This window comes from Chamaea fasciata, unplaced genomic scaffold, assembly GCF_029207755.1.
Source record: "Chamaea fasciata isolate MVZ Bird 193981 ecotype frontalis unplaced genomic scaffold, bChaFas1.0.hap1 SCAF_9, whole genome shotgun sequence".
NCBI classification, from domain to species: domain Eukaryota; kingdom Metazoa; phylum Chordata; class Aves; order Passeriformes; family Sylviidae; genus Chamaea; species Chamaea fasciata.
The window spans coordinates 991,565-1,014,480 of NW_027094094.1; the positions used below are offsets into that span (position 1 = coordinate 991,565).

At 53.6% G+C, this 22,916-nt stretch overlaps 1 protein-coding gene across 1 annotated transcript in view; it reads left to right on the forward strand.

Moving 5' to 3' along the window:
• The first annotated feature begins 722 nt into the window (after positions 1-722).
• The window catches only part of TCERG1L (transcription elongation regulator 1 like), a 53,665-nt gene continuing 31,471 nt past the window's right edge, over positions 723-22,916 (forward strand). Inside the window, exons 1-4 of the mRNA XM_066191573.1 lie at positions 723-1,268; positions 2,920-3,066; positions 4,182-4,362; positions 13,634-13,789. Coding sequence (XP_066047670.1) covers positions 723-1,268; positions 2,920-3,066; positions 4,182-4,362; positions 13,634-13,789 — 1,030 coding nt within the window. The remainder of the gene's footprint in view (positions 1,269-2,919; positions 3,067-4,181; positions 4,363-13,633; positions 13,790-22,916) is intronic.

Here is a 22,916-nt window from a genome sequence, read left to right on the forward strand (position 1 = left end):
AAACCCACGGGTTGTAAGGGATAAACCGACAGGTTGTAAGGGATAAACCCCACAGGTATGAGGGATAAACCCAGAGGTTGAAAGGGACAAACCCACAGGTTATAAGGGATAAACCCACAGGTTGTAAGGGATAAACCTACGGGTTATAAGGGAACATTGACAGCCCTGGGGGACCTGGGCTGGGCTGGACAAGGGAGTTGCCCTCGGGCAGCGGTGGTGGCACCAGGCTCCTCTGCTCTTGTCTGCCAGACTGGTCTGGGTTGGAAGGGACCCTAAATCCCACCCAGTGCCACCCCTGCCCTGGCAGGGACACTTCCCACTGTCCCAGGCTGCTCCAAGCCCCAAATGTCCAACCTGGCCTTGGGCACTGCCAGGGATCCAGGGGCAGCCACAGCTGCTCTGGGCACCCTGTCCCCCGGCTCACAGGAAGGAAATTCCTTCCCAATATCCCACCTAACCCTTTCATCTGGCAGTTTAAACCCGTTTTATCCCAGCCGTGGGATACCTGAACTCGCTGCTACTCTGATGCCGCGGCGCTCACCCGGCCTGGGGAAGGGGGACATTGGGGGGGTCGGGAAGGTTTGGGAGCTGTGGTTCCTGGAGGATGGCGAGGAGGTTGGGGATCTCTGGGGAATTTTAGTGCTGAGGGGGGCTCAGGGAACTCGGGGGTGCCGGCGCAGCCCAGCCATCCCCCCGCGGGCAGGGGCTGCAGCATTTTCGGGATGACGCCGAAAATCCCCGAAGAAGAGCCGCGCTCGCAGCGGGGGCTGCACCGCCGCCCCCTCCCTCCCTCCCTCCGTCCGTCCGTCCGTCCGTCCCTCCCGCATCCCTCCCCCTCCCCGGGGCGGCCCCTCCGCGCCCCCGCCCCGCTCCCCCCGCGCCGGGCGGAGCCTGCCCGCCGTGCCGCGGGCTCCGAGTTGCGCCGGGCGGCGGAGGCGAGCGGAGCGCCGCGCTCCCGGCCCCGGGCCCGGCCCGGGCCATGCAGGAGGATGCTCCCGGCCGCCGCCCCGCGCCCGCCGCCGCTGCTGTGGCCGCCGCCCGCCGAGCCCCCCGCTCCCCCCTGGGCCTGGGTGCTGCCCGCGGCCGCGGGGCTGCTCCGGGTGGGCGCTGCCGCCGCCGCCGGGGCTCCCCCTCCTCCTCCTCCTCCTCCTCCGCCGGCGCTGCTGCTGCCGCCCCCCGCGCTGGTGCGGCCCGGGCCGGGCTGGAGAGGCCCCGCGGAGCCCCCGCTGCTGCCGCTGCTGCCCGCGGAGCCGCTGCTGCACGGCCAGGTAAGGGCGGAGCCGCCGTGCGGGGACACAACTTTCCCGGAGCCGCTGCCCGGCGCAGAGACCCCCGCCCGCGGTGGGACAGACCCCGCGGGGATTCCTCGGGCTCTGCATCCTCCTTTTCCGAGCTCGGCATCCTCCCCTTCCCGAGCTCGGCATGCCCCCTTCCCCGGGGGCTGCATCCCTCTTTTCCCGGGTTCTACATCTCCCTTCCCCGGGCTCTGCATCACCCTCCTTCCCAAGCTCTGCATCTCCTCTTTCCCAGGTTCTACATCTCCTCTTCCCCAGATTCTACATCTCCTTTTCCCAGGCTCTGTATCTCCCTTCCCAAGCCCTGCATCCCCCTTCCCTGGGCTCTGCATCCCTCTTTTCCCGGGTTCTGTATCTCCCTTCCCTGGGCTCTGCATCACCCCTTCCAGGGTTTGACATCCTTCTCCCTCGGGGCGCTTCATCCCCCCTTCCCAGGCTCTCCATCTCCCATTCCCCGGGCTCTGAACCCCCTTTCCCAGCCCTCCATCTCCCTTTCCCAGCCCTCCATCCCCCCTTCCCCGGGTTCTGCACCCCCTTCCCGACGCTCTGCTCCCCGCGGGCTCGGTCGCGGCCCCGCGTGTGTTGGAGCGCGGCTCTGGAAAGGCGCGGCGGGGATTTCTGCGGGAGCACAGGGGCTGCCCAAGGGGCTGGGGGGTCCCTCCGGCGGGGCTGGGGGGTCCCTCCGGCGGGGCTGGGGGGTCCCTCCGGCGGGGCTGGGGGTCCCTCCGGCGGGGCTGGGGGTCCCTCCGGCGGGGCCGGGCTCCCCGCCGGCTGCGGGATGCGCTTCCCGCAGATGCAGCCCGGAACGGGAGCGATGCTCCGGCAGCCGGGGCAGCGTCGCCGCGGAGCGTTCAGTGAATATTTATAAAGACGAAAGTTTTGAGCCGTGTCACTGGAACCAGCGTGTCGCGCCAGCGCTCTCCGCGATGAATATTTCAATGATTAATTGCCGCCGTGAGGCTGCTGGCAGCGGCGGAGCCTTCAGCCGGGTGCTCGCCCCTCACAGCCCAGGGCTCGGAGCCCTGCGCGCAGTTTTCCCTCGGCTTCAATGTTTTGGTTTTTTTTAGGGGGTAGACAGAAGTAAAAATAAACGCGAGCCGCGAGCGCTGTGGCGTCCGCTGGATGCCGTGTGATGATTTCCAGCCTTCCCGAGCTCGAGCGTCTCTTGTGGCTCGGGAGAAAACAGTCGGTGCTGCTCTAATGAAACGGGAACATCAATTATTCCCCAGCGGGAGAGCGCTCGGCGAACCTGCAGAGGTGGTTTTGCTGTGGGAACCCATTGGCCGGGCGAATTTAAGTTGAGGGAAAAACAAAAAGAAAAAGAAAAGGCGTTTCTGCCGTTTCCTTTGGCTCTCCGGGCGCATTTGCAGGCACCTGCTGGTGCTGGGAGGTTCGGTGCGAGCAGAGAAAGGCAGAGAAAGCCACTGCCGGTGCTGCCCTGCTCCCGGCTGCTGCTCTGGCGCTTCCCGAACCACCCTCGTCGGGCTGACATTCCTGACATTTTCCCTGCTCCTCCTGTCATTAGGAAATCACGGAAAACATCGGTTACTCAGGGTAAAAATCCTTCTTTTTAACTCCTCCTCTTTTTTTTTTTTTTTTTTTGGTTTTTTTTTCCCCTCCGAAGTGGATATTTGGAGCTCACTCCCCGGTGGTAGGATTTCCCCCTTCTTCCAGCGTGGAGTTTGTTCCCGTGCTGCCGCCCGTGTACACGGCCACGGTGCCGCCTCACGCCGGCAAGGGCTGGATTGAGAAGAGGCTGCCCAGCTGCAAAGTAAGTGCGAGCCCGGCGTGCCCGAGGGATTTTGGGCACATCAGGGACCCCGGGTGAAGGGTGGTGTGGGTACTGGGCTGTGAGAGGAATGTGTATTTGTCGGGAAAACCCCGCGGAGGAGGAATGCTGGAAGGTTTCAGGAGATGGAGCAGCACTTATGGCTTCGCTGCTCCCGAGTTTGAATAAGGCTAAAATGTCTTTATTATTTATTCCTTCGGGTGGAACGTCTTCGTTTTCCTACAAGATGTGATTGTGGGGGATTTCCATCTTCCCTTTCCCCCCGGTTTTCCCACCACAGGGGTGCCCCAGTGCGGTGCTGGCAGAGCGGTGTCACCGCGGGCGCTGCCACATCCCTGTGCCAGGGTGGCCCTCGGGGTCCCCTGTCCCCACCCCACCTCTGCTCCCCACATCTGCCCCTTTGCCAGATGAGTGCTGAACCCCTGGGTCTGTGCTGCTGTCCCGCAGCTGCTTTTGTGCTGCTGTGCCACCCTGTCCCTCAGCTGCTTTTGTGCCTCTGTTCGCCCTGTCCCTCCCTGGTTTTGTCCCTCTGTCCCCCCTGCTGTCCCTCAGCTGCTTTTGTGCCTCTGTTCGCCCTGTCCCTCCCTGGTTTTGTCCCTCTGTCCCCCCTGCTGTCCCTCAGCTGCTTTTGTGCCTCTGCCCCTGAGCTGGGTTTGTGCTACTGTCCCTCAGCTGCTTTTGTCCCTCTGTCTCACCTGTCCCTGAGCTGGTTTTGTACCTCTACCCCACTGTCCCTCAGCTGGTTTTGTCCCCTGCTGTCCCTCACCCCCATGTCCCCATTTTGGGGGTGGCCACAGTCCCTGGTGCCCGTGGGCTCCCTCGGGGTGGCACTGCCGGGACAACGCTGCCCACAGGGATTCCTTGCCTCCCGTGCTGCTGCAGCAGCAGCTGATGAGTCAAAGCCAATTAATTTTTAAGTGGTCACTTCCCTTCAGCCTCAGCGCTGAGGGAGCAGAAACCCGCCTGCTCTGGGAAGTGTCTCCCCAGCTGAGGCTCTGCCTGTCGAAATGCCGAGTTAAAGACGCTTCATTCTCGCTCGCGTTTCTGAATTTTAGATCTCGCACCGTAACATTTCTCTCTCTCTCCTTGCTGGACAGATCTACTTGAACAATGCCTTTGCCCTGGACTCGGCCTGGCTCCAGCCGGAGGAGTCCAGGCTGTTCCAGGGGGCCGAGAAGCCTCTGCTGCTGAGCAATCAAGTGGCCATGGCTGTAGCCAGGCCAGCTGCTGCCTCCAGGCCACTGCCCACGCTCGTCCTGGCCCCTCAGCTGATCCCAGGTAAATGAGAACATCAATAATTCGGTGCTTGCCTGTTTCTCCGTGGTTTTCCCTCAGCGCATCCCCCAGAGAGGCAGAGGTGCTCTGAAAGCAAAGGCTCCCTTCCATTCAGCTGCAGATCCCTCGCTGGAGCACAGCCTTGATGGCCAAGTGCAGTTCAGCCTCTGAGTGGCTCTGAGAGGAGGAAAAGGCCCCGTGGAATTGTAGCAGATTGTGCCAGGCTGTTCTGTGACCTCTGCAAGCGAGGGACCAACCACTCCCCACCCACTGAGTGTATTTTTCAGACAAGAACTCGCTGACAGCCTGAATGATTCTGTGATTCTGTGGCCCAGCCCGTGCAGGGTTGTGCTGGCTGCTCATTTGCGGAGTTTGGTGGGGTCTGTGTAGGCAGCCAGCAGGAGAGAGGAGCAGTGGATCCATCATCTCATTAAGGCTCAGTCGTTTGTGAAATACATTCCATTAATCTGCATAACTGAACAGAAGAATTGAAAGTTATAAATATTAACTGCGTAAATATTCTGTGATGCTTTAGGTAACTGAGATTTATACCTGGAGAAGAACATTTATCCTTGGACAAGAGCAGGCCATGCATTCCAGCAGGGCTGAATCTCTGTTTTGTCGCTGCAGGAGTCAATTAAAGCACCATTTCCATACAGGAGGTTGAGGAGAAAAGTGATGTTTCAGGCCCTAAATACACTCTTAAACCGGGAATTAGTTTAAGAATAAGAGTTAAGAATAAACCGGGAATTAGGACAACTGCTGGCAGTCGTTCCTGCCTTCCTCAGAGCCGAGGTGCTGCCCCTGGGGCTGAGAGCAGAGCTCCCCTCCCCGTGGGCTCTCCCCAGAGGCAGTTTGGATTTCAGAGCTGTGCAGAGCCCAGGACGTTGTGTTTGCCATCAGTGCTGAGGTTCACACTGTGCTGGAGGAGATCCTGGCCTCGTTTGCCAGCCTGATTAATTAGCAGGGAATGTCCTGGCACAGGTCGGCCCCTTCAGGCTGGGTCTGTATTTTGGTGTTTTGGCAGAGCCGTGGCTCAGCTGTCCTCTCCTCCTGCCAGCACTGCCCAGGGCTCAGCTGGAGGAGCCACTGCTGTGGGGAACGCCCGGTATTAATAAATTTATATTTATTAGAGGTTTTATTGGTATTTATGACACATAAAAGCAGCTGCACGCCTGGGCAATCACAGGGTGGGTGTGCTGCTGAGGGAGGGGCGGAGCAGCCAAGCCCCTCCTGTTTCTGCACCTTTAAAATATATGTATTTTAAAATATTTCAGTGGTTTTGGCCTGTTTTATCACACGCAGAATGGCAGCTGCAAGGCAAGAGCGGTCCTGGGAGCAGCTCAGGGGCAGTGCCAGGCGGAACAGGGACACTGCCAGCCCCGGCAGGGGAAGGGTTTCCTCCCCGGCACAGTGCACATGCCACGGCTGTTTGCCCAGGAGCCCAGCTCAGCTGGAGCCTGCTCTTCTCCAGCAGCAGCTTCAGGGCTGGCTGCCAGCTGAGCTCCCCGGGGGTGGGAGAAGAGCAGGGAGGAACTCAACCCCCCCAGCCATCTCTGTAAATAATGGGATCGCTGAATCCTGGGATGGTTTGAGTGGGAAAGGACCTTAAATCCCACCCCAGTGCCACCCCTGCCATGGCAGGGACACCTCCCACTGTCCCAGGCTGGTCTTGGGCACTGCCAGGGATCCAGGGGCAGCCACAGCTGCTCTGGGCACCCTGTGCCAGGGCCAGTCAAGAATTCCTTCCCATCCTTCTTGAGACGTTGAGGAAGGACTCCAGAGCTCGTGAGGGACGTGTGGCCATTCCTGCAGGGTGGCCTTGCCCTGTCCTGCAGCCACAGCCAGGAGCTGCTTCTCCAGGTGCCCAGTCAGCACTGGGAGTATTTCCTGCGTAATATCTGCTCTTCATGTGAAGAGTAATAAAAATCCTGGGAGCAAATCGCTCAGCTAAGTGGGATAAAGGGGAAGTTAATCAGGTTCCTGCACGGGATTCATTTCGGGAGCCGCACTGCCTTCCCCAGTTATCAGTAATGATATAATTGTTTTCTCAATGGAGCTGCAGCCTTCCTCAGATAAAGGAGTGAGGCTGGCCGAGGCTAATGTGCATAATTTAACAGCTGCAGCTACTCCGGGGTGTTATTTGCCAGGAGAAGCAGCAGTTATTGTCCTCTCACAAAGTGCAAACCCTGGATTGATGTGCTCTGTGTTGTGTTTCTGAGGGCAAGGGTGGCCTTTGCCCTGGCACCGAGACCTGGCTGCAGTCTGGGGAGGAAGGAATTTCCAGGTTTCTGCAGAGAGAGCGTTGGTGTTCCTGTGAGGGAAGGATCAGTGTTCCTGTGAGGGAAGGATCCGTGTTCCTGTGAGGGAAGGAGCAGTGTTTCTGTGAAGGAAGGATCAGTATTTCTATAAGGGAAGGAGCAGTGTTCCTGTGAAGAAAAGATTGGTATTTCTGTAAAGGAAGGATCAGTATTTCTGCGAGGGAAGGATCCGTGTTTCTGTGAGGGAAGGAGCAGTGTTCCTGTGAGGGAAGGAGCAGTATTTCTGTAAAGGAAGAACCAGTATTTCTGTAAAGGAAGAATCAGTATTTCTGTAAAGGAAGAATCAGTATTTCTGTAAAGGAAGAATCAGTGTTTCTGTAAAGGAAGAATCAGTATTTCTGTAAAGGAAGGATCAGTATTTCTGTGAAGGAAGAATCAGTATTTCTGCAAGGGAAGGATCAGTGTTTCTGTGCTCAGGGCTGCCCAGGTGCCCTGTGCCACCTGAGCAAACCATTAGAACACCTTTGCAGAAGCTCGTTTTCTCTGGGGTTTCTTTCAGGATAACTGGGGGAAGTCACAGCACTATCAGTTCATAGGAAGCTGTCGATGAACTTCAGATATCTTCTTCTGGAATCCTAAAAAATACTTGAGATTCAAGAAAACAGCAGTGGATCTGTGGGAAATGGATTTGTGGAGGATTCCCAAAGCCTGGCAGAAGGCTCACATAACATAAATCTGTGTGCAAACTTTGAGATAAGAAATGCTGACTTAGGCCATGGGACAGGACAGACATTGCTGAGAGAGAAATGGAGCTGGAAACGACTTCCAAAGGGCGGCCTTGCAAACAGACCGGACACTTTGGAGAAACAGAACTGTGAAAGGTGCATTGGAGCAGGACCCACGAGGGGTGATTTTAGGTGATCGGCTTTAAGGCATCAACAGCATTGTGTGGCAAAAGCTGACAGGCCAAAACACATAATGTGTTGTAATTAGGAAATAGTTTGGGTTCTGATTGTGATGGTGAGAATTGTGACACCTGCACTGTCTCACCCTTCTCATGAGACTGAAAATGGAATAAAAGTTTTTTAAATGCCTCTCAGGAGCCCCGTCTGTGGGTCAGAAAAAGGGCTGTAAATGCCTTGAAGACAATCATCTAAAAATACTCCTCGTGGGTCCTGCTCCAGTGCACCTTTCACAGTTCTGTTTCTCCAAAGTGTCCGGTCTGTTTGCAAGGCCGCCCTTTGGAACTCGTTTCCAGCTCCGTTTCTCTCTCAGCAATGTCTGTCCTGTCCCGTGGCCTTTCTCAGTCAGGATATTTCATCCCAGAGTTTGCACACAGATGCACAGGACTGTGTGAGCCTTCTGCCAGGCTTTGGGAATCCTCCACAATTCCATTTCCCACAATCTTGTCCCATGTGTCTCCTGCTGAGAGACAAGGGTGTGTGTGGGACATCCCAAGGAGAAGAACATTTCCATCCTTCTCATCCGTGTCTTTTCCTTCTCCTAAGGCCAGTCCCCTTTACAGGGCCAAGGCAGTGTCAGCCCTGGCACTGACATGCAGGTACACACCCAAACACAGGTCCGGTTTGCTGGGCAATTCCTAACAAATTATTATCTTAATTCATAAACGTCATTACCTAGCTAATTCCTGTGTAATTAAGTTTATGAATTAAATAGAGCTGCTCTCTGTTATGTTTGGGTTCTGTTTTCCCATGAAATACACGAGCCAGGACCTCTGACCCCCCCGTATTTCCTAAGCACGAGCTCCGTGTTTGAAGCACATCTCCATTTCCAAGCGCTCAAGGTTTTGGCTTCCCAAATTGGGTTATCTTGTGTTTCCGCGCGTGTGCCGGGGCTCCCTGTTTGGGGACAGAGAATGGCACAGCAGGAGCCCATTCACGTCCCTGAAAAGCCATCAAACCTCTCTTTGTTTGCGGAGCATTCAGGCACTGCCAAGCCGAGCTTTATTAGGTCTGGCAACGCTTGGCTTGAACCGCAGCCTTCACAAAGTTTTTGTTTTCGCTCATTAAGTCTGTGTTTCTTTGGTGCTTTCCCTGTGATCTCCCCAAATCAAGAGAACCTTTGGGCGAAGTTTGGTTTCCCGCTTAAATCACAGAAATAAACCCGCGAGCAAGGTCTTTATGGGCAGGGCTGGTGGCTCTGACCTTTCCATGACATCGCCCTAGCTGACCCCGAGAGCTCTTGGCGGATCAATCCGGCTCTCCCGGAGCTTCCAGGGCAGGGCTGTGTGTGAGCAGCCAGGGATTTGCGTTTATTGCAGATGAGCAGCAGAGAGAGCGGGGCTGTTCCTGGAAATCACTGGGGTCACAATGGCACTGCCAGCAGCGGTTTCCTCCCTTGCGAAGCTGGGACATCAGGAAAGCAGGGACATCGGGAAACAGGGAGATCAGGAAAGCAGGGAGATCAGGAAAACAGGGACATCCCTTGCTGTGTGCCCCTTTCCAGGGCTATTGGTGTGTTTGTTTTCCCTTTCCAGGACTATTTCTGTGTTTGTTTTCCTTTGTAGGATATCCCTGTGTTTGTTTTCCCTTTCCAGGACTATTGGAGTGTTTGTTTCCCTTTCCAGGGCTATTTGTGTGCGTGTTTTCCCTTTCCAGGGCTATTGGCATGTTTGTTTGTCTTTTCAGGGTTATTGGTGTGTTGTGTTTCCCTTTGTAGGATATCCCTGGGTTTGTTTCCTTTTGCAGTGGGATATCCCTGTGTTTGATTCCCTTCGTGGAATATCCCTGTGTTTGTTTTCCTTCCCAGGGCTATTTCCTTTGCAGTGGGATTTCCCTGTGTTTGATTCCCATTGCAGTGGGATATCTCTGTGTTTTATTCCCTTTTTGGGATTTCCCTGTGTTTCCCTTTGCATTATATTGGGGTTTTTAGAGGTTTTTCAGGAATTCTAAACACAGCCAAAGGCTCAGGTTGAGAAAGGAGACCTTTATTCCACAGGAGGTGACAGCTTTCCAGAAATCCTCATTTCTCCACTGTAACCTGCACACACCCTCGTGTCTCACACATGTCACCACACCACCTCCCTCCTGCAGAATCCTTCACCCAACACGTGTCACTGCCCCTGCCTGCATCTCTGGGGTTTGAGCCAGGCTCAGCTCAGGCTCACAGAAGCCCAGCTCAGTGCCAGAGGAGGTGCCAGGTCCCCTCAGGCGCCTGCCGAGGTGTTGTAAAGCACAAAAGCTCTCAGTAACCGTGGAGCAGCAGCTGTTTGGCACACCTGGGAACATCTGGCTGCATTTGGAAGGGCCTTGAGGGTGGCAGTGGCACCATCGGGCTCCATCTGCAGCTGAGGTCAAGGGAAGGGACAGCGAATTCTGCCTGAAGTCCCAGAGCTTAAAAATGCAGAGAATCCCACTTAAAAATAGTGAAAATTCTGCCTAAAAACATCAGAGCTTAAAGATGAAGAGAATCCGACTTAAAAATACTGAAAATTCTTCTTAAAGACGTCAGAGCTTAAAGATGCAGAAAATACAGAAAATCCTCTTAAAAGTACAGCAAATTCTGCTTAAAGCCATCAGCTGGGCTGGGGGGCTGGGAGGGGCTGGGCTGGGTGCAGGCACTGAGCTCCCTCCAGGAGACTTTGGGAGCTCCTGTTACACAGCACTGGTGCCTGGTGATGGTGATGATGATGATGATGATGGTGTTTTTGGGATAGGAACACTGGAAGTGCCCATCCCTGGAGGTGTCCCAGGAATTCCTGGAGGTGGCACTCAGGGCTGGGGACAAGGTGGGGACGGGGCACAGGCTGGACTCTGATCCTGGAGGGCTTTTCCAGCATCAAGGATTCTGGGATTCAGAGGACAATTCTTCACCTCCCTGCCGGGGTGTACCATGACCTGGCAAAAACAGATCTGGGGAAAACACCATTGCTAGAAAAAAGCCCCTGCATTTCCCCCCTTAACTGGAATATCAGTGATGGCATTTCACTCCTCCTTTCGTGGCGTTTGACTTTTGAAATGCCCGCTGTAAATGCGGGGTGATTAATTGGTAACTCTAAAACCCTTTCAAGGGCTTTTTGAGGAAAAAAACCTCTCGGCACGATCTGGTTTGTTTGTGGGGAGAACAGCTCGGCTGGAAGCCCCCAGCTCTCAGGGAGTGCTGGGCCAGCTTGCAGTGGCTTTGTGCTGTGTTTGGGGGGGATTTGTTGAGCTGGGGCAGAGCAGGAACCCCGCTGACCCCTGCCCTGAAACCACAGGGATGGCCCTTCCCCCGTGGAATTATTCAGCAGGAGAGAAGGAGAGGGATCTTCATCAAAGGCAGGGAAACCACCCAAACCTCCCTTTCAAGTGAGTGATGAAACTTTCATAAGGGCGTTGATGAAAGTTTAATAAGGAAGCCCAGCTCCAGGAGCGCCGCTCATCGCGGGCTCCGGCTGCCCGGGCAGCCCAGGCTCACATTATTTTCCTGTTTTCCTGCCCTCTGTGGGGAAATCACATCCTCCTCTCCAGAAGAAAAGAATCAAATGAGAAGTAAACAAGCTCTGTCTGCTCGTGTGCCCTGCAGGAAGGCACGGAGCAGCCGTGTTTGCAGGCAGCATCACTTTCCACAGGAGCTGCAGGAGAGCTTCGCTGGGTTTTGTTCCCAGCGGCAGACAGCTGGAATTGGGAATGAGCACAGGCTCTTCTTGCGGGGCCGGCGTTTGACCTCACTGAAGGGTTGTTCGACTTCCCAGGTGAATGAACGATGAGCTTGTAGTTGACACTTGGATTGGTTGGACGCTGATGCTTTTTTATTTTGTTTTTTTTTTGTATTTTCACTGTCGGTCTGGCGGAAGGATCTGTTTTCGTTTCGCCGTTGCTGAATGATCAAAACTTCAATATTTGTGGGGGTTTTTTTTTGGCCTGTGTGCCTGTTGCTCAGTGCCTCTGCAGGTGTTCCTTGGCAAGGAGGAATAATGACTGTGGAAATAATTTGCAGTGAAAACGTTAAACTCCTGTTTCGCCAAGGCAGGGCTTGTTTTATTGGGAAATAATTGTTTGTAAAAGGGCTGGGACAAAGCTGGGAGACCATTCCCTGCTCCTGTGATCTCATCCAAGGCCCCTGCTGTGGTTCTCCCACCTGGAGCCGTTGTAGGGGAGCTGCATCCCCCAGCCCACAGTCCCCCTCCCCAAACACCCATGCCCTGTTTTCCCTGCCGGGAAAGAGAAACCTCAGAGTGAGGAAGGCCTGGAGTGAGGAGAGGGATCGGAGGGGGGGTTTGGGGAGCCACAGTTGTCTCCCACTGCCTGCAGGATCTGAGAGCTTGGCTGGATGCTGTAATAAGCTGATGATTGCTTAATTTTTGAATCCCGAGCTCAGCGTGGAGGGAGGAACAGCTGCTGTCTGTCAGATTTGCTTTGCTCCTCCGGAGTTTTATGACTCCTGCTCTTGTTTATTTAACATAATTAGCCGAGATTGAGCTCTGAAGGTCTTCCCTGCCACTGTCAGGCTGGGGAGGGAACGGTGCAGGGGCTGAAGGGTGTCTGAGCTTTGGTTTGGGTGGCAGGGGCTGCCCAGGGAGGTTTGGAGTGCCCATCCCTGGAGGTGTCCCAGGAATTCCTGGAGGTGGCACTCAGAGCTCCGGGCTGGGGACAAGGTGGAGATGGGGCACAGCTGGGGCTCCATGGGATGGGAGGTCTTTTCCACCCCCAGGGGTTCCATGAAGTGCCCTGCTGAATTTTTGGGATGAAGGAGATGGGATGCAGAGCTTGTCAAGCTCAGGGATTTGTGTGCAGGACACAGGAGAGCAGCCAGGCAGGTGAGGAAGCAGTGGGTGCTTAATATAGCAAGGAATAAATTCAGATTTGGCATCAGACAAAGTTACACTTAGGAAAGCTGAGAATAATTGTGTTCCTTGTGCTCGAATATTTGACTTTTTTTATGAAGTTTTTTTCATTTAAATTTAATAACTCTGCACAGTTTGTGTGTGAGTCACTGCTGCCATGTCCCTGTGGGTCCTGGTGATGTGTTCACATCTGTGGGCTTTAATGGCTAAAAATGCTCCAGCCACCAGCTGGGGCTTTGGAAACACGATTAGCAAAGGGGCTCTGGGAGTCCTGTGGAAATATCTCAGTCACAGAACAGCTGGGGCTGGAGGGGACCTCTGGAGATGATCCAGTGCAGGCCCGTGCCCGGCCAGGGTCACCTGCAGCAGGTGACACGGGAACGTGTCCAGGAGGGTTTGGAATGTCTCTGGAGAGGGAGAGCCCAGCCCCTCCCTGGGCAGCTGTCCCGGGGCTTTGCCCCTCCATGGAGAGAAGTTCTCTCTCCTGTCGGGCTGGAACTTGCTGTGGTTCAGTCTGTGGCCATTGCTCCTTGTCCCGGCTCTGGCCCCGTCCTCCGCCAGCCCTTGGGGGGATCTGTGTGCCTTGATGGGATCCCTCCGAGCCTTCCCTCCTGCAGCCTGGCCAGGCCCGGCTCCCACAGGCTCTGCTCATCCCAGGGATGCTCCAGCCCCAACGTGACCTCTGTGGCCTCCGCTGGACCCTCTCTGGGGCTCCTTGGCTATCTTCCTTTGTCTCTGCTCCCAGGGAACAGGGACAGGAGGAGAGGGAACGGCCTCAGGCTGGGCCAGGGCAGGCTCAGGGTGGGCAGCAGCAGGAATTTCCCCATGGAAAGGGTGCTCAGGCCTTGGAAGTGCCCAGGGAGGTTTGGAGTGTCCATCCCTGGAGGTGCCCAAGGAACATCTGGAGGTGGCACTGAGAGCTCTGGGCTGGGGACAGGGTGGGGACTGGTCAAGATTTAGACTCGATGACCCTGCAGCTCCTTCCCAACGTAAATAATTCTGTGCTGCTGTGGTTGCTGAACTCTGGAGCCCAGAACTGAACACCACAAACAGAAACACTCCACACAGCACCTGCCCAGGCCCTGGTGTCTCTCCGGGGGGACGCCCGGGGTCTGGTGGGACGTGCTGCACCTTGCTCCATCTCGTGTCACAATTCAGAGTGCTGAGCCCCCCGTATCCCCCAAAGCTGCTCTCTCCTCCAGCTCACCCCCGTGTCTCTCTCCCACAGGTGGTTGCCAGAACAGCCTTAAAGCCGTGGGTGGCACGCAGAGCCTGTCCCTGGTGTCCCTGGAGCCCGAGGGCCCGCCGGGGCCCAGCCTGCAGCCCTGCCACCTCCTCACCCTGTCCCCCATCAAGGTCCCGCTCCTGGCCTCGCCCTTCCCAGGTAAGGCCCTGCCGTGGGGCAGCGCTGGGCACACGGGGGTTGTCTGGGGGTGTTGGTGAGTGTTGGTGCTGCTGGGGTGAAATCTGGGGTTTTGGAGCAGTCCGGAGGCGCTCTGTGTGTCAGCAGCGTGTTCAGAGCTCTGTGACATCGAGGGGCACTGGATGAACTGAGCTGGTTCCTCCCTCACTGCCGCCCTGGTTTCGTGCCTGTGGTGTTTTGGTTTTCTGAAATCCTTTTCCCAGGGAATTTTCTGTAAACAGGAGAAATGTTTTTGTAGCTGTACCTTTGTTATTCATCCCTTTCCCTAGGAGGGACTTCTCCTTGCTGTCCCTCTGCTCTGACCAATGTGAGCGAAGAGGTTTGTCTTCGTGTCACCAATCAGACTGGTCTGTGTGAAATAGTATAAAAGGGAGACACATCCCAAAAATAAACAAGTAATTTTCAGCCTTCTGAATCTCGGAGTCTTTGTGTCGTTGTGCTGTAAAACAGCATCACCTCAGGGTGTTCTGTGGGAAAACCTTTCTGTGAGGCCAGCAGCACAGCCTGGGCTGAAATGGGCGCTCACACGGGGTGTGCCCAACGTGGCATAAGATTTGATGAAGTCCTGAGCAGATTCTGTGCAGTTTTAGAGTTACAAACGTGTTGGGAGAGCACAGCCTGGGTCTTTTCCCAGAGGCTGAGGTGTGGTTGCTGCCTGAAAAAATGGAAAAATCTCTCTTTTCTGGTTGTTGGGAAAAATCTCTCTTTTTGGGTGTTGAGAAAAATCTCTCTTTTCTGGGGGTTGAGAAAAATCTCTCTTTTCTGGGTGTTGGGAAAAACCTCTCTTTTCTGGGTGTTGAGGAAAATCTCTCTTTTCTGGGTGTTGAGAAAAATCTTTTTTTTCTGGGTGTTGAGAAAAACCTCTCTTTTCTGGGGGTTGAGAAAAATCTCTCTTTTCTGGGTGTTGGGAAAAATGTCTTTTCTGGTTGTTGGGAAAATCTCTCTTTTCTGGGTGTTGGGGAAAATCTCTCTTTCCTGGGTGTTGAGTGAAACCTTTCCGAAGGTGGCAGCTGAGGAGCCTGCCTGGGCAGCTCTGCCTGGCTGGGGCTCTTCAGGGCAATGTTTGTCACAGCACTTGGGATGCTCGGGGCTATTTTTAGAACAGCTGTCTGCCAATTAAGCTAAAAATGCAAATGAAGGTGCGTTTTCCATCTTTTTTGCTAATTGAAGTGTAGCACAGCAAGGCACAGGGAGGTTGGGTTCTGCGGAAGGTGCAGGTCTGGTTGGGTGTTTGTGGGAGAGCTTTAATGAGAAATGGATCCCAGGGATTCTGGTTCCTGCCCAGCTGTCAGGGCAGCCACTGAGAAAACCCAGCGGTGTGAGCAGGGCTGTGGGGCCAGTCCTTAAAATCCCATTTTTGCACATTGAGGGGGGAAAATTCTTCCTGGAAAGGGTGCTCAGGCCTTGGCAGTGCCCAGGGAGGTTTGGAGTGCCCATCCCTGGAGGTGTCCCAGGAATTCCTGGAGGTGGCACTCAGAGCTCTGGGCTGGGGATGGGGCACAGCTGGGATTTGATGATCCTGGAGATGTTTTCCAGCCTCAGGGGTTCTGTGGAATGGCTGAAAATGTTTTGTACCTAGTGCAAAAAAGGCTGAACTTAGAACAGAAAGAGAATTCGTGCTGCCATGGGGCAGGGAGCTGGTGCTGCTTCCCATGAAATATCCTGGTTGACTCCTGGGAAACATTTTGCCTGTTTAGGAGTATTGCAGAGGAGGAACCAAAGGAGGGAAAAAAAAATCCATGAAAAGTAGAATTACCTGAAAAATAGGATTTACCTGATTTAATTTTTCAGGGTTTACCTGAAAAGTAGGATTTCATTTGAGACGTGTTCTCAGCGGAGTTTGAGGAGGAGCTGGGCAGGGCTGGGTGGTGTCATTGCAGGAATCTCTGTCCCTCCAGAACCTCCTGGGTTCTGTGGCAAACAGACGTGCCAGACCAGCAGAGTTGTCCCCAGATTGTCCCTGTGCTCTGCCTCAGCACTCATTGCCATCCCCTTATCAATCACTCAGGGCAAACCCACCCCAGGCATTCTCTCCTGCTGAGTGCGGAGCAGCTTTTTGGGGAAAGAAGGTTTGGGAATTCCTGACCCTGACACTCGGCTTCCCGTTTTCCTCTATTATCCCATCTCTGGGGGGAAGGCTGGGGCCTTGGCAGAGCTGCCATGAAACAGTTTGATAGGGTTCACTTTGCTGTGCTGGAGGAGGAGAGGATGGAAGGGGTTGGGTTTTGGCACCACCAGCCTGAGGCACAGGAGCCTTGGGGTGCCCTGGGAGCAGGGACCCCTCTGTGGGGTGGCCTGGGCAGGTCCAGAGCTGGCCAGAAGGGCTGAGGGCTCTGGGAGGGCTGAGTGAAATCGGGGGAAAAGCAGGTGCAGAAACCCTAAATGCAGGCTGGGCTCCGTCCCACACCCACTGTGTGGGATAATGCTGTGGCCAGATGTGATGGGACACGGGGATGCTTTAAACTGCAGGATTGGATGGAGATTGGGAAGGAATTCCTCCCTGCGAGGGATCAAGGGTGTTTTTCCTGGTCCAGGTGTGACCTAGAAAGTGACCTCGGGGTTAATGACCTGTGACCCCGGGGTTAATGACCTGTGACCATGGGGTTAATGATCTGGGACCTCGGGGTTGACGATCTTCCCACACTCCCCTCGTCTAAAGTTTATGAAAGGCCACGGGCACACAGTAGCAATGAACTTAAAACCCTCAAATTAAGTTATTTGCCACCTCTGTCTCCGTGTTTATTGGTGCCTGGGAGGCTGAACAGTGTCTGTGTGTGTGTGTGTGATTATCCCAGTTAATTGATTATCCCCTGTTAATTGATTCTGTTAGGGATCAGTGTCCTGCTCCTACCTTGTGCAGCCCTGTGTCTCCAGTCCCAGGGATTTGCTCCATCAATAGCCTTAGGAGTGAATATTTATTGCTTTAGACCTTTGATTATGGTGAGTTTTGCAGCCTCGCAATTAATTCCTGGCAGCCTAATTAACACCTTTGGGAACAGCAGGGGGGTAACACAAGGTGGAGAGGGCACAGGGCAGGTGAGGGCCCGGGCTCTGCTGCTTTTCCATCCTCACAGAGGAAATTCCTTGGAATTCCCTTGAAGCAAATCCCCAGGAATTTAGGGGAACTGCGAGTTCCTGCACAATGCAGCAGGCATTTGTAAAAATCCATTTTTAATACCATTTATTTTACATTTTGTGAGGGAAATTCAGCAGCAAAGCTGTGAGAGAGAAAAGGACATTTAGGGAAAACCACGTGCGGCCCTTCCCTGCAGGATGCTGTGGAGGATCCCAGCTGGATCCCTGGGAATGGGGCTGAGCAGGCAGGGCTGGGAGGTGCTGCCTGGCGCACTCAGTGCTGCTCTTGGAGATTATCCTGTCAGCTGTGCTGAGCTCAGAAAAACTTGTAATGGTGAAATAAACGTATGGCAGAGAAGCGGCATAAAAGCCCTGGGTTTAATAGCAACATAAAATGCTGTTTTATATGGAATAAAATGTTGAAGCTTGAGGAACCTGTCCACGGAGTGATCCGTGGCTGGAAAGGCTCCAGCTCAGGCTCTGTGCAGTGAGAGGGGCCCTGGCTCCACATTTCTGTGCTCTCTGCTCCCACAGCACTGAGGCGAGCAGAGCAGGTTCCAGCAGTGCAGTTTCGGCCCCATTTGGGGTTAGCATTGCTTTTATTGCCTTCCCTTCACATCTCCTGGCGGTGCTGCTCGTGCATCTCGCAGGCAAATGTTCCCTTAAATATTTCATGGCAGCCTGGCTGGGAGTGTGGGTTTTGTGCCAGGTTTAACATCAAGACTAAACAGGGGCTTGTGGAGATGCAGCTCCTCGCTGCGCTGCATCTTCCTGTGCGCTGCCGGGGGAGGAAACTGCGTTTCCCAGCAGTGCCACGCCAAGGCTCTGAAATCTGGCTCAAGGAAACCCTAAATGCATCAAACCTTGCAAAGGCCAGCAATTACCTGCAGCAATTAAAGGAATGGGGTGTCTGGTAACCTCTCATACCCCTCTGCAACTCCTGCATCCAGGAGTGGCGATCTGTTTTCCTCACGCGCAGGTTTTTGATGGGAGGAGTGGAGAAGGTAAGAGATGAGTCTGTGGTTATGGACTCTGTAAATTAGCAGCCAGCACAAATATTAAAAAAGGCACCATCTGCCATATAATCCATTTGCCACCTGTTCCCTGGCTCTCAGCATTATTTAAGGGTTTAAACGTGGCGGTTTTAGGCTGCCACACAACAGCTGGGAAGTGACTGAGCCTTTTTTCCTCTCAGCACCTTAACGCTGTGTGTCAAGCCCAGCTTTGTGCCCAAGCTCTGTCCCGTGTCTGTCGGCCCCTCGTTAGCAGGGGCTGCTGATTGAGCTGCAGAGCACAATTAGTGATGCTTCGGGGGGGGGGGAGGAAACAGCTCCTCCTCCTCTCAGCAAAGGGGCAGAGACTGTCCCAGAGAGGCCACAGGACCTGGGAAGGTGATGGGATCCTGGAGTTACTCCCATCAAACCCTTGAGCTCAGCCCAAGATCTGCAGGGAGCCACAGAACCCAGCATGGATTGGTTGGGAGGGTCCCCAGATCCCACCCAGTGCCACCCCTGCCATGGCAGGGACACCTCCCACTGTCCCAGGCTGCTCCAGCCCCAGTGTCCAACCCGGCCTTGATGTTCCAGCATTTTCCCAGATGTTTCCTGGCCAACCTCTTCCCTCCCAGTTCTTTACTGGGAGAGCTGGGCTGGGACATTTGTCCAACATCTCTGCAAACTCCAGACTCCTTCCTTCCTTCTCTTAATGAGGTTAATTAGCAGCTGCAATCCTTGGGAACTGCAAAGCTTGGGGAGCTCCTGCAGCTCTGGGCACTGGGGTGGCTCCTGCTGGGCTCCCTCCCATCCTTCAGGGATCCACTCCATGGCAATCCCCCTTGTGCACTTCTTACTTCAGATTAGTCCAGCCCTTCTCTGCACCGGAATTCCGAGGTATTTGGCCAGCAAAAACCACCAACGTAGGAAAATCAGCAGCAAAGCTGTGAGAGAGCACAGGGTATTTAGGGAAAACCACGTGTGGTCCTTCCCAGCAGGATGGTGGGGTTATCTTGTCAGCTGTGCTGAGCTCAGAAAAACTTAGAAAAACTTGTAATGATGAAATGAGTGTATGGCAGAGAAGCTGCATAAAAGTCCTGGGACTAACAATTCTGGGAGAGCAGGCAGCATTCCAGGCAGGAATGTGATATTCCTCTCCTGAGGCTTCCCCCTGGCCTCGCTGGGTGTCCCAGTGTCTGGCACTGGCACAGGCTGGGCTGGGAGCGCTAAGCGCCTCTAAACGAGCTCGTTGTAAATGCTCTGCCCAGCCCTAATGCTGGGTAACGAAGCAAGTAAATGAATGTTTATAGTTATTAAAGTGATCACTTCCTACCCCGGCTGATACTCAGCACAAAATCCCGTTCTGGTTCCCTGTCTGTGCTGCCACGCCAGAGGGAAGGTGAGCTCCTACAGGGGCCCAGATAATGCCCCAAAAACCATTGAAATGGTTCCAATTCCCTCCTCCCTGCTCAGTGAATCCTTGCTGGGAGCTGGGAGTGCCCAATAAAGGCCCTGGAAGAAATGATGGCCCTCAGAGTGTGAAAATGCAGATTTTGGGGGTTACCAAGGCAAACTGTGGGAGGAGGACGGGCAGGGCGAGGTCAGGCTCAGCTCTGGGATGTTGCACATTTCTGCACCATCCACGCTGAGGGCCAAGGCAACCACGGGGAGTTCATTCCTGCATGGACCAGCCTGGATTTATGGATCACAGCGGGATTCCCGAGGCTTTGGGATGTCTGGGGAGCAGGGGCAGGACCTGAGGGTCAGGCTGGACATCAGCTCACAGCTCCGTCCTGCTTAGGCCAGGCTCATGGTTCAGCAGCTGCTTCCATGCTGTGCTCCAGGAGAGGCTCTCAGTGCCTGGGATGTAATAGCCAGGTATTGACAAAAGGAAAACCGTCAATACTGCAGTGGCAGGTACAAAAGACAAACAACCCAAATCCTCTCAGTCGTGCCCGGCTCTTGGCTCTCAGTAAATGTCACGAAAGTCGGAGTTAATTTACTGTATCTGTAACTGCTCGTTAAAGGCCTGGGTTGGGTTTTTCCTGTGGGCAGGGCGGTGTTTAAATCAGATTTTCCCTCTCAGGAGCAGCAATTCCTCTGTTCAGGTGGGGTTTTCCCCAGCCAGGTGTGCAGGCTGGGGCTGCTGGCACTGCAGGGGTGACAATGACACAGGAATTTGTCGTTTTCCCTGTGTCCCTCTGAGGAGCTTGGCCTCGCTGGGCTCTTTTTCTTGCCGTTGCAGCCTTGAATTAATGGAGATTTGTGTGCCTTAAAAAGCCCTCACTAAACCGGGTGTATTTCTTGTAAATGGGGCAGAAGTCTTAGCAGGAAAAACCAAGCCGAGTGACACAAAGCAATAAGGCTCGGAAGGATAATTCCAGGAGGAGTCCTTGCTTGTCCCTCTCCGGGAGAAGATGAATGAATGAGAATTCCCGTGAGAATTCCAGGAGTTTTAAATCAGAGCTGAGGGGACACCTTGTTTTGGCGGCTGCTGCTGCTGCCGTGTCCTTAAATTTATTTATTCAATTAAACCATCAGGGGCTCTGCAGGTGTGGCCAAGGCTTGGTGGGATGGTGCTGGGATGCAAAATAATTCCCAGTGGAGGTTCAGGCCCGGCTTTTGTGTGCTGCTTGGGAATATTGGGGGACTTGGAGAGGGGAACAAGGGAGCAAATCCTGCTGAGGCCCCTGTAGTAGATGAGAGTTGCTCTGGGTGCTTTTATCTTGCTTATCGGTGAGGGAAAAAAAGCAGTTTTTAAAAATTATTTTTTATGTGTTCAGCCAATTTTATTTTTTATAGAAATACCTGATTGGGAGTTGGTGATGAAGGAATAGAAATTCCAGGGCACCGTGGAACGACATGGGGGGGTCTACAAGGCTGAGAACTCAGGATTTGTATTATTATTATTATTATTATTATTATTAGTAGTAGTAGTAGTAGTAGTATATGTTATTTATCATTAATTATCATTATTTATTGTTATTCATCATTATTTATAGTTATTTATTGTTATTTTAAAAATCATTATTCTTATTTCCATTCTTATTTCCATTATTTCTGTTATTATTATTATTTCAATCATTATTTTTATTATTATTATTACCATTATTTCCATTATTACTTCCATTATTATTATTATCATTTCTCCAATCAAACAGCCATTCCTGTTCATCCCGTTGGAAGGTAGGAACCAAATCCACAGGGGTTTTCCTGGTGTTTGCACCCAGTTTTGCCTTGGAGCTGTGGATGTTTCCCGGGTGACTCCCCCTGTTCCTCACTCAGGCCCCACTAAAGTGTAGAGAAATGTAACGAGGCGAAAATGGATCTTCCTTCTTGGCCAGAATATAAATAAGGGAAATTAATTACATTTCCCATCTCTGAGTGAGCCACTGGAGCTTCCCTGGGGTGCTAAATGGAATTTCATGGATTTTATTGCACTTGCAGGACGTGGTGATGCTGGAAGGGGGAAAAGGAGAAGGATTTGGGGGTGTTGGTGGCTGCCCTGGATCCCTGGAGGTGTCCAAGGCCAGTTTGGGGCAGCCTGGAACAGTGGGAGGGGTGGGATGGGATGGGATTTCAGGTCCTTCCCACACAAACCAGCCTGGGATTGTCATTCCCAGAAAATCCCTGCAGCCAGCCCCTGTTCCTCATTGAGTTCAAGAACCTGGGACCTTGAACCTGCCTCAGAAACCACCACAGAAAAAATGGAGCACCAGAGTCACATTCCTGATTTCCACCTGCCTGTGCTCAACATTCCAAACCTAATTTCTGACTCAAATCCTCCCAGAAATGAGTGTTTGAAGATCTTCCCTCCCAAACACAAAAGGAACTGGCTGATGCAGAAATAATGATTCTGCTAGGACAGGGGGAGCCAGGGCAGGCTGGGAGGGTTTGGTGCTGCATAATTCAGTTTATTCTCTCGGAATTACAGCCCTTCCAGGGAGGAGATGGAAATTTGCTGCTGGAGTTTGCGTGAGGATGGAAAAGAAAAAGAAAATCATAGAAGTTTGGGAAATGGGGCTGGACGGAGCAGCGAGAAGGGCTGTGGGAGATGAAGGGTGTGGGGGGATCATCATCATCCTCGTCACCACCATCACCCCCTTTTCTCCTCGGGTGCAGGGTGGTCCCAGCTCCCCTCCCCGGGCTTGGAAAAGTTCTGTCACAGCCCAGGAGAGCCCCAAAGTGCCCAGCCACACTCTGCACAAATCCCTGCCGTGCCTTTGGGCACCTCCAGCCTCATTTTCCCATTTCCTTCGATGCCTTCCATGAATAATTCATGACTAAGTCTTTTATCCTGCCACCTTCCCTTGCTCAGGAGGTCCCCGTGTGTGCCGGGAGGTCACCGGGGTCGGGAGCTGCTGCTCTCAGAAACGGCCCAAAAATCCAATGCAAGCTTTTCTTGCCCCAATTGGGAGGCTCCATCAAGGTGTGTAATGCAGCAGGAGCCAGCGGGGCCTGGGCGTTGGATCTGATATCCCAAATAACGGGACAGGACTGCCGGGACACTTCCCTCTTCTACAAACAAAGCCCAGAGCCTCATCATTAAACTTTTCTATTATCTTACTTGACATATTTTTCTACTTACTAAAACCTAACTCTGCACAGCACAAAACCACACTCTTACTGTTCTACACCCTCATTCTTGAATCTCTTTACCTCTAGCCCTACATCTGCTCTGCAGTGGGATTTTTCTGCTTTATCTGTTTCCCACCCCTGGGGAGATCTCAGTGGAGTTTTGGACACTGAGGAACCACGGCTGGAAAACCTCTGCAGCCACTGCTCTGAGCCCTGGGCTGTGCCCTGGTTGGGATTTACTGCAGGGGGAATGCCACAGGTGAACCTGGGATAAATTGGGAGGGAGGGATCCTCTGAATTGATGCCTTGGGAAGGCTGAGCTGGAGCAGAGACTGGACAGAGCTGGAGAATAAAGTAGAGGTTTACTGAAAGGCCTTTAAGGATCCACCGTGGGCAGGACAAGAGCCTGGCCAGGGCTACAGCCAAGGTGGACCCAAAATGGT